The 12,441-nt window shown below is 38.4% G+C and overlaps 1 protein-coding gene across 1 annotated transcript in view; it reads left to right on the top strand.

Annotated features, from left to right (window-relative positions):
* Window positions 1–12,441, top strand: part of LOC124113210 (sodium/glucose cotransporter 4-like) — a 36,069-nt gene that overhangs the window by 10,102 nt on the left and 13,526 nt on the right. Inside the window, exons 4-6 of the mRNA XM_048388317.1 lie at window positions 175–234; window positions 7,534–7,638; window positions 11,082–11,187. Coding sequence (XP_048244274.1) covers window positions 175–234; window positions 7,534–7,638; window positions 11,082–11,187 — 271 coding nt within the window. The remainder of the gene's footprint in view (window positions 1–174; window positions 235–7,533; window positions 7,639–11,081; window positions 11,188–12,441) is intronic.

Below are 12,441 nucleotides of genomic sequence, written 5' to 3'. Positions count from 1 at the left end.
CTGACTCGATTATTTACAGACAGCCGTCATATAGCTGGAATATTGCTGAGTGCGGCGTTAAACAACAAACCAAATCGTCATCACTGTGGGGTATTCGATACATTATTTAAATGACAAGTGTGACGTCAAATTAGTGTCATCCTTTATATATACACATATATGTTTCTGTTCTAGGCCATATATTTACTGATAGCGCTGGGATGGCTTTTTGTACCAGTGTATGTGGCGAGTGGGGTGAGTATCAGCGTCTCAGCTTCCTTTGTACACTAAATCCTCATTAGTCCGGAACCCCCTCCAACCTAACCACCCCACCCCTGGGTGAAATGAGTGTGGCACCGTCTGGAGTAACGAGTTTTCGCTGTGTAGATAAATACGCTACTTGATGATAAGCTTCGGAATTAATTGTGATAAAATGAGTATAAATTTAAAATCGGCTGTACACCATATTTTGTTCAGCAAAAGACAATTATCATAGCCTACATTATATTTATGAAATCGAAAGTTCCTCGAATCGTCCCCGCTACAAATAATAAATGAATATAAGTTAAAATGCCAGAGGTTAGGTTTACGAAAAACAAAGATACGCAACGCGTGGCAAATTCATGTTTATTGTGAGTAAAACTGGCATAGTCCACACGTTAGGGATATTGGCAGACTTGATATGCAGCAAATCGCAGATAATGTCATCATACAGACACATGGCTGACGTCTGACATGTCGTTTGAACCTAGATGAATAACGAGCCATTTTGGAGTGGTAATACTCGCAGAAGATAGAACATAATGAAGTGAAGTTTGGAAGCGGCGCCATCGCCGCCCGCCTCCCCTTTCCATCGTGTGGTGCCTTGCCGCTGCAGACTTTCATCCTAGCTTCCCCTCGCTCTGGCCATGTAGCTGATGCCAAATACCCAGGCCACATCTGTAATACAAAAATCAGACAACTGAAAGAGTGATATACCAACTTAATTAATAGAAACAAATATAGTAAATATAAACTAGGTTAACCCTTATGGTGCCTGGCCATCCTTTGGCTTTATATACCGCTCAGTGCCGCACTGTCGAGGTTTCAAGAACGTGTACATTGTTTAAACGACCAGAATCAAGAGAATACACAGTTCAGACATGAGCTGGCATATACATTTAAGTCACACGAAAAGGCTGGAAGGTACAAACGCAATGTATGAACAAGCGTACGGTGGCTTACAATCTCAAGTGATACATTGATTTTATAAGGAATAATTTCACCCCAGCCCAAATTGTGAAGTAAATTAGAGAAGGAAACTTTAAGGTTGGATTTTTCAAAAGGCGGTTTATTTGTGGTACAGTGGTGTAATGTTTCAAATATTACAAAATTCTAAATTAAAGTACCGTAGATACGGGGTACTTGCCTTGGCACTTTATAAGAGAAATACAAATTAATGTCTAGGTAAGGAACTAGGACACAACTGCAGAGCATGTATTGGCTTGATAATAAATATCTACGATGCGCATAGCTCTTTCATAACCCAATGTCTTGTATAAGTTGGCCAGGCAAGCCTATTTCAAATCCCCAACCTCTGACTCTGCAAACGTCCCACGACGCCCTGCAGACGCTGAACGAGGCCTACACCACCTGTAAGAAATGAAATCCCATGAGAGCTTTGCAAACCAAGATCTCCGTACCATAAATAAGAATGGGTTTTATCTTAAAACAAACATTTAAATAAAATGTTAACTGGCATATTCACAAAGTGAAACTGCAGCATTTAATGGCAAATAAAGCCTTATTGGTTTTAGTCTTGAGGGTATCAACGCATTTAGACTAAGACAATCTATCTGAAAACAGAACACCCAGATAAGAAAAGTAAGTACTTATATTAATACGCTTATCATTAAAAAAAACATCGTTTATCATCCCTTAAAGTGCTACCTCTTCTATACACAAAAAAATCGGTTTTAGACATATTAATTGTAAGTCATTTTACAAAAATTGGATAAAATATCATTTCTTTTCTTTGCAGACCTATTACAGTGTCATCGAATATACACAAATCATCTGTATATAGTAAATGTAATATGTCCATGAATTCCTCTCCTAGAAAAAAATCCCCGCAAATCACTACTTTCTTTCATAAACAGCAATTCAAGGATAAACATCATGAACATAAAGGCCAAGACAGTTTTTTTATGCCCTGACAGCACACTGAATCTTGGAGTAAAGATCCTTCAAAACCACCAAAAAACAACCGTGTATTCCATTTTTCATTATTGAATACCACAAGAGCTTCTGGTTGATCGAATCGAACGCTTTTCGGAAATCAACAAACAAACAACAAAATCTACCCCGATGGTTCTTACATGTACATTTACTTTAAGTAAATGTTCCCTTATCAATATCATCTACAGTCTGCAAGGAACATTTTAAAATAGATAATGATCGTAAACCAATTAAACTTTATTATTGGTATTATTTGTTTTAAGGGAGAGCAGAATATAAAATAAGTTTTTAGTATTGAATTATGACAATTAAACTATCAAAATCGTTAATGTAAATTGTTTTCAGCAATTATATCTTTCCCTAATTTTCCTCTTTTTTTTGCTCTTGCTAAACATGCTGTAGCATGGATGAAACACATACAATTTTTAATTGACAAAAAACATCTAAATAAACACAACAATGCATTGATCTTGTTCTTAGACAAGATTTTATTTTTTAACACATTCTATTTGTTTTATTAGGAATACAAAACAAATTTAACATTACTAAATACGTACGTAAATCACATGACATTGGTCGAAGTAGTTGATAATTTAGATAATGCAGGGTAAAAAATATAATGAAAACTATTGAAACATCAAAACAAAATCACATCTACAATGAAAGCATTTTTTATTCAAAAACCAATTACCTATATATTGTGTGTACAAAATTATTACTATTTATGTTATTACTTAAACCTTTGGAGATTCTGATATTTGTGGCTGAAATATTAAAATGGCTGTTTAATCTTGGATCCATTTTGGCAACTTTTTTACTGTAAAACATTCCATTCCCTTACTCAACTATATGAAAATTATTGTTTTCGAATATCCCGCCTTCATACAGATATGGGGGCGGTCGGGTAGCCTAGTGGTTAAAGCGTTCGCTCGTCACGCCAAAGACCCGGGTTCGATTCCCGACATGGGTACAATGTGTGAAGCCCATTTCTGGTGTCCCCCGCCGTGATATTGGTGGAATATTGCTAAAAGCGGCGTAAAAACCATACTCACTCACTCACTCATACAGATATGAAAAACACTTCTTTACATGCCAAAATACCAGAAAAATGGGCCAAATTGTATTAATAGTGTTAGTCAAGCGGTGAACTGTCTTACACGTCGATCGCCGTGGAAATCTTCCCAATCATGATGTACATGTACAAGATCTACGTTCTAGTTCAGATCAGTTCAGTTAAAGAGAATATTATTAATTAGAAACTGAAACCACGTGTGTGCATTATACGACCACAACATTAAATCAGCTGTGTGACGCGACGTCATCCACGTCACAGCACGCGAGGTCAAACCACGAGCACCTGTCCAGACGACAAATTCACAGCTGCGGTAAGTCACCGACCGTCTGTTGTCCTACACAAATAAAATTGCACATTGTATCGCCACTGAACGAAAAAAACAAAGCGATTACTTATTACAGATAACATATCAAATAAAATTTAATGACTTATCAATACTTTGTAAATCTAATATTAATTAGATCAATAATATCCACTACTGCATGTTGGAAATACGAACCCTATCGTTTTATGATAATATATTCAATTTTCTGAGGAGATTAATCAAGTGTATTTGACGTGTAATCCAAATCGAAGCGGTTAACTCAAATGGAAAAAGGTATTGCTGTCATCATTGTAGAAGTTCTGTTGATGTTTCCAGTAAATGTATTATTTTTGTATCGCGTGTATCATGGACAGAACTTGCGCCCCTCATGGTTTATTCTCCCTGCAGTGTTTTATTGTACGATAAACAACTCCCAACTTTATTACTTAAATATGCGAGGTATATCCCCCTGGATGCCAGAGGGACATATATGTCCTTCCTTTACAACCCTCACTTTGAAGTCGAATAAAATTCAACATACATCATGCACACTAATACACATCACAGTTTTGAATAAGGTGGGAGATTCCCTGTTCTGTGATATTATTCATTTGCTTTTGAGGCCAAGCAAAGGTACAAAAAATGACCTCTGAAAATTAGGTACTTCGTAAATGTCGCCATGTTTTACACATTACTAAATCACCACTCGCCGCGTTATTTACAGCATGTCTTGGAATCTAAATTTCGGATATTTACTCCGAGAAATGAATTTCAAAAATAGCATATTAGTGATCATGGGTATCTGTCCTTTATGAAATCACCAATGATCATTCAAAAACGTCTCCGATAACCCTAGAATCGTTTAGAATGTTTTGGAAAATACGCAAACACGAACGCCGAAGTGAACTTTCCGCCATATTGGATAGTGTTTACAAAATCACTTTTCAGGTACACCGGTTATGAGGCGCCTGTAACATCCCGTATATTCCAAACTTTGCTGCGATACACACATCCTTGAATTCCTCATACATTTTAGAATCGAATGAACAATGGTCTTTGTCACCAATACGAAGTGGCTGGATGAAATCAAGCAATATAAGTCAGGTGTGAAAACGAACGCTGTGCTCGAAACACTGCACTTGTTTGAAGTGTAAACAAAGCAAAATACAGATTTTACACACTGTAGCATTTTCTCCTATTTTGAGCTATCCATTCGTCTATTCGTTCAAAATATTGGCTCAACATTTGCAGAATAGTCATGGGAAGAGAATCGTAGGAAGAAATAGGGAATTTAAAATAGATACATTGACAACTTCTGTTGAAAATATCAAATCATTGCAAAGTTACCGTCCTGTGTGACGCCATGACTGACGCAAAATCACGCACAACGACAACGGTATTTATCGGAATTTCTGACTATTTCGGTTTGTTTCAATGAAAATTATAACAACAAATAACAGTACATAGATTGTCAGAATGTTTCTGATTACTTACATGTCACATTTATGTAAATACGATCCCTGAATCAACGAAAGTCCCCTCGTAAAATCCCGCGTACTGTTGACAGTGAACACGCCATTTTGTAAAAGTCGGTCACAGGTAGTGATGTCATACGTCAACATTGTTGTACATATTTGGTAATTTCTTTGAGGTGAAGGTCTTTGAATGAGAGTGCACACGATCATTGTACCATGCTGTTTACAGTTTCAGTTATGATGCAGATTTTGCATATCTTTTATACATTTTTTCACACAATTAGATTCTAATTTCACTTTGGACATTTGTCAATGTTCAAAATGATATCATACGTAAATATCGGCCACAACATGTATGAAGGAACCTTGATAATCTCCTGTTTGTTTGAACATTGTTTACATAACAATTGATAGGTTTTTAGTGTCGCATACGATATTTCTTTCCTTTGGACAAGTGTTACAAGAAGTGTAAATGTAACTGCAGCATGTACGCATTTCTTGGGATGTGCAATAGTCAATATTATAAGTTCATATTAGCAATGTCCATGAATAGCCGTTTCATTTTATTTTATAACTAAAACTGAATATATTACTTTTGTCTTGGTCTTGGAACTGTTTTTGATGTCGTTTGATACACAGAACAGTGATATCTAACGATTCGCCAGGTGCGCGTTAGTCACACACATTTTAAGAATTATTCCTCTCGTTTTGCATTATATAATCAATAGGTTCATTCTTTTTTCAATATTGTGATCACGGGATATTAAACTGTTTACTTAATTTCTCCAGCAATTTTAAAATGTATAAAGTAAAATCCATGCCAGGTACAACGTTTGTTCAACCTTATACGATTATCCTGATAATTCTATACCAATATGATAGTGCTTTCTTCACATCTTTTATTGTTTCATTCTGAGACGAGATGAAGAGAAATACTAACATAATAATGAACAAATATATGTCCAATACTGAATATAATTTTGGTTGTTTTGAAATATTCTTTTGTGAATTTCATAACGTAAATTGATGCCAAACAGGTGCGTGTCCTGTCCAATTAAGATACACGATAAACTATCTAATTGTTTACATATTCAAGACATTATTTACTTGGTGAAAGCAGTAATTTTATGTTGTGTCGAAAAAGCGTCAAATTCCGTTTTACACATCGAGATTTTCCAAACCATGAACGAAAATTATGGGAGATATATATAAATCAAAATACCAGTGTCGTCTTTCTCCGACGTTATCAAAGACATAAAACCAGCCATGACGTCAAAAGGAATGGTGTTATTTTGGGGTATTTCATTACATTTGATGATAAAGCTAGTGCTCCATTAATAATGGTGCACCATAAGTCAAATTACACTTACACACTCAGGAGAATGTTGGAATATAAGGACTAAGTTATATGTTAGATAGGGCCATCCATTTCTCTATTACCTCTTTTTTATGAAGTACGATTTCATCATTTCTTGTGGCTTTTATTTATAAGAAAACGTATACAGTTTCAATATCGATATTTGTGTTGGAATAGTTTGGTTCCTCGTGAACGAAACACAACGAAAATACATTGTCCTTACCGACAGCTAATTCTCACCAATTGACCTGAGTTACAATAACCTAGTGCTAAGCATAGCGGAGTTATGCCCCCTTTTCTTTGTACGCGTGTAACCTCTCGGTCGCCTTTTGACGTCATAGAGAAAAATCAGTTTTCGTCATTTACGGCATGCTATTTTTGGCATTGAATGTATGTCGTTACACATACGCATATAACTCCATTTGATATATAGTTATGTCGTTCAGATATTAGGCAGTATTTTGTTCGCTGACAGTTTCCGTAAAGCTTCGAAATAAAAAAAATCGTCGCACAGTACTTTTATCGATGTACGATAAAAAGCGGAGAAATTTACTGTTTTTCAACGCAGAATAAATTCTCGGACAACACTTAGAAGCGTATTTCTTTAAAACCGGTTTAATATTTGCAGTTAATTTAACACCATCAAATAGGAAATTTAATATTCTCCACCTCTGAGTAATTTTATAGCCAGAGGTAGATCCAGTGCCGCGTGAGCGCAATTCTCGCACAACCTTCACTTTTCCGATCTTAGGAAAATGTGCGTCAGAAAAAAAACTCGGCATCCAGAGGGATATATACGTCATAGTTTTGCACGACAATCGAGTCTAACGATGACGCGAGGTGAAGTGAAGTAAATAACCGTTATGACGCGTAATGTGATAAACGCAGCTACTGATGACGTCACATGATGACGTCACTGTGGGAAGCTGCGCGAGCCGAGTTGGTGTTTACAAACATACGTTAATGGTTTGGCGACGCCAACAATAACACAATTTAGCGGTTAACGCTAAATGTGATTATGTTTAACGTGGTAAATAGAAGCTTCTTGTGCGTGTAACTGGCAAAGTCCACAAGTTAAGTATGTTTCAGGAGAAAACGTAGCCCTGCTGTGTTCCTCTGTTGCTAGTCATTCACGATGCCGGAGTATCTGCACAGGAGGTTTGGGGGCCGGCGGCTGCGCATCTACCTCTCCGTCCTCGCCCTGCTTCTCTACATCCTGACGCGCATCTCGGTGAGGAGGACTTTGTGTGGGGCACGGTGCATCGTGCATGTATCTGAACGTGATATTACCCAGCCGACATCCATCTTTACACACATGTTAGTCTATCATCATCATCGTCATCATCATCATCATCATCATCATCATCATCATCATCATCATACATATGATTCGACATTGCCGTGAATATCTCATAAAACCGAGATGTACTTTAATGGACATTGACATGCATATATCATAAAGCCGACATGTACTTTAATGGACTTTGGCATGCATATCTCATTAAGCCGACATGTACTTTAATGGACTTTGGCATGGATATCTCATACAGCCGACATGTACGGTAATGGACTTTTGCATGCATATCTCATAAAGCCGACATGTACTTTAATGGACATTGGCACGCATATCTCCTAAAGCCGACATGTGCGGTAATGGACATTGGCACGCATATCTCATACAGCCGACATGTACTTTAATGGACATTGACATGCATATCTCATAAAACCGAGATGTACTTTAATGGACATTGACATGCATATATCATAAAGCCGACATGTACTTTAATGGACAATTAACGCATATCTCATGAAGCCGACATGTACTTTAATGGACATTGGCACGCATATCTCCTAAAGCCGACATGTGCGGTAATGGACATTGGCACGCATATCTCATACAGCCGACATGTACTTTAATGGACTTTGGCATGCATATCTCATAAGGCCGACATGTACTTTAATGGACATCGACATGCATATCCCATAAAGCCGACATGTGCGGTAAAGGACTTTGACATGCATATCTCATACAGCCGACATGTACTTCAATGGACTTTGGCATACATATCTCATACAGCCGACATGTACTTAAATGGACTTTGGCATGCCTATCTCATAAAGCCGACATGTACTTTAATGGACTTTGACATGCATATCTCATACAGCCGACATGTACTTGAATGGACATTGACATGCATATCTTATAAAGCCAACATGTACTTTAGTGGACATTGGCATGCATATCTCATAAAGCCAACATGTACTTTAATGGACATTCGCATGCATATCTCATACAGCCGACATGTACGGTAATGGACTTTGGCATGCATATCTCATACAGCCGACTTGTACGTTAATGCACATTGACATGCATATCTAATACAGCCGACATGTACTTTAATGGACTTTGGCATGCATATCTCATAAAGCCGACATGTACTTTAATGGACTTTGACATGCATATCTCATAAAGCCGACATGTACGGTAATGGACTTTGGCATGCATATCTCATAAAGCCGACATGTACTTTAATGGACTTTGGCATGCATATCTCATACAGCCGACATGTACTTTAATGGACTTTGGCATACATATCTCATACAGCCGACTTGTACTTTAATGGACTTTGGCATGCATATCTCATAAAGCCGACATGTACTTTAATGGACTTTGACATGCATATCTCATTTAGCCGACATGTACTTTAATGGACTTTGGCATGCATATCTCATACAGCCGACTTGTACGTTAATGCACATTGACATGCATATCTCATACAGCCTGGTTGTACATTAATGCACATTGACATGCATATCTCATACAGCCGACATGTACTTTAATGGACTTTGGCATACATATCTCATACAGCCGACTTGTACTTTAATGGACTTTGGCATGCATATCTCATAAAGCCGACATGTACTTTAATGGACTTTGACATGCATATCTCATTTAGCCGACATGTACTTTAATGGACTTTGGCATGCATATCTCATACAGCCGACTTGTACGTTAATGCACATTGACATGCATATCTCATACAGCCTGGTTGTACATTAATGCACATTGACATGCATATCTCATACAGCCGACACGTACTTTAATGGACTTTGACATGCATATCTCATACAGCCGACTTGTACGTTAATGCACATTGACATTCACATCTCATACAGCCTGGTTGTACATTAATGCACATTGACATGCATATCTCATACAGCCGACACGTACTTTCATGGAGAATGAACACATACCTCATTCAGCCGACAAGTACTTCCTGGACTTTGGCGTGCATACCTCATAGAGCCGACAAGTACTTCCTGGACTTTGGCGTGCATACCTCATAGAGCCGACAAGTACTTCCTGGACTTTGGCGTGCATACCTCATACAAAATCCATAAACATGTATTCTCTCATTTGCACATATTCACATATGAATAGTCTGAGGTAATATTAGGCTACATACGGAAGTATTAATAACAACCAATTAGTCTGTATGGATGTGGTCATCCGGATAAATATGTAATTAATGTTTTAACATCTGCCTTATTCAGTCTACATTATACTTTATGCATTCATTGCATTACAAACGGCGAGATCTTTTTGTAATAGTTTTCTGAATAGTCTGCAGAAATATGTCCCTGCGGATAATTGAATAAAAAGTACACGCATTTCTATTTAAACAATTGCTTATAACAATGTCACATCTGATCTGGTGTTTCTAAAACGCATCGACTTTTCGTTCGTTGCTCAGTTTTATTTTCATTTAAACCCTTAAATGCATGACATTTGACAGAAATTATGCTGCAGTAATGAGTAGGAGAGATTTTTCTGGGAGCAGGCTCTGGTTCTGACGGGTAATTAAATAAAATTTACGTGCATTTGTATCATTTTAAACAAATCGCATACATGGTAATTGTTCTTATTGTTTTAAACAAGCCACTAGTGTTGATTAAGTATTTGGGGGAATTATTTTATTGTAAATTTAACCTGATGAACAAAGAGTTTGCCTAGGTGTTGATGCAACAAAATATTTCTTGTGTAGTTCGCGTGTAAAATATGTTCAATAATCATAACAGACCCGTGAAGATCCGGGGTAGGATAGGTCTTCAGCAACCCATACTTGCCGTAAAAGCCGACTATGCTTGTCGTAAGAGGCGACTAACGGGATCGGGTGATCAGGCTCGCTGACTTTGTCATCGTATCTCAATTCCATTGATCTGTGCTCATGGTGTCAATCACTGGATTGTCTGGTCCAGATTCGATTATTTACAGACCGCCGTCATATATCTGGAATATTGCTGAGTGCGGCGTTAAACAGCAAACAAACAAACAGAGTAATCATAATATACACTGCTAATCACAAGTACTTACCTCTATTTGTGTATATTGTTTTGCGATACCACAGTAGTACGATACGGTAATTCTTCAAACGTACCACTTTAATGACACAAACGAACCACTTTATTTCCGGGAACGTACCACGATAATTCCGCAAATGTAACACGTTAATTCCACAAGAGTACCGCGGTGATTCGGCAAAGGTTTCGCGGAGTTACCCCGGTACGTTGCCCGAACTGTACAGCGATAAAGAGGTAGTTAGTTGTGAGCAGTAGTGTAGTGGATGCTTCATGAATATGCCATGTTAACATGTTCTCTGCTTCTTCCCCTAGTCTGAGATCTACACGGGGGCGTTGTTTATACAGCTACTCCTCGGCTGGAACCTGTACTACTGCATCACCGGTATACTCACAGTAACAGCCTTCTACACCGTCTTAGGTCAGTGCGACACCAACCGCCTCACGTACTTGCTGTGATCCGTGAAGATTCGGGTAGAGAAGAGGTCTTCAGCAACCCATGCTTGCCGACTATGCTTGTCGTAAGAGGCGACTAACGGAATTGCTGTATCTCAATTGCGTAGATCGATGCTCATGATGTCAATCACTGGATTGTCTGGTCCAGACTCGATTATTTACAGACCGCCATCATATAGCTAGATATATTGCTGAGTGTTGCGTTAAGCAACGAGGAAATAAACAAACAAAAACGTACTTGCTGATGATGGCGATTTAACGAGCGCTTCCGGGAGACGCGATTCAGCACTCAGCCCACGCACTTAGCGAAAGAGCTAGAAACAATTGAGTGAGTCAGTGAGTCAGTGAGTATTGTTTTACGCCACATTTAGCAATATTCCAGCAATATCACAGCAGGGGACACCAGAAATGGGCTTCACACATTGTACCCAAGTCGAGAATCGAACCTGGGTCTTCGGCGTGACGAGCGAACGCTTTGACCACTAAGCTACCCGACCGCCTCTAGAAACAATGGATGTCTATTAAAGGCGCAATATATATTATAATTTATTGCTGTATTATTAATTTAAAACAAGTATTATGAATCATTATGATCAATATTAATGATGTCAAATAATCTGTGTGACGAGGCGGTCGGGCGGTCCAATAGTTTAAGTATCGGACCCCCAGCAATCCATGCTTGTCGACGAAATCGGGTGGTCAGGCTCGGTGACTAGGTTGACTGCGTTTCATCTAACCCCGATATTGTTCATAATTTCAATCAATACCTTAACTGATTGGTCCAAACTCGATTATATACAGACTGTCATAAAATAGCTGTACTCTGGCTAACTGTGGCCTAAACAGCCAAATAGACAAGGAATAACGCTGATAGCCTTGGTTTTTTCCGGGAAAGTAATGCTTCTCATAGACTGTTACGCACGTTTGTGATACTGCCAGAGTGTGAGTGAGTGAGTTGGGTTTAACGCCGCTTTTAACAGTATTCCAGTTATATCACAGCATGTCAGCTTAATGTGGGAGGAAAGCCCGAAGTGATGCAAATCTTAGACGTTTACCACTTCGGTGAAACCAACGAGCACGGGTATGGTGCTGACAAACCTAGAAACATAATCGGGGCGAACCGGGATTCAAACCCACAATCATAGGTTTCTGGCGTGCTCAAGGGACGCAACTCTGCACAGCGAGTCGCGGCGCCTTAGATGATTGGGCCGACCGTGCC

This window comes from Haliotis rufescens, unplaced genomic scaffold, assembly GCF_023055435.1.
Source record: "Haliotis rufescens isolate VD_foot unplaced genomic scaffold, xgHalRufe1.0.p SCAF_7, whole genome shotgun sequence".
Classification (NCBI taxonomy): domain Eukaryota; kingdom Metazoa; phylum Mollusca; class Gastropoda; order Lepetellida; family Haliotidae; genus Haliotis; species Haliotis rufescens.
Note: the sequence above shows the minus strand (reverse complement) of the source record. Positions and strands in the feature narration are given on the sequence as shown.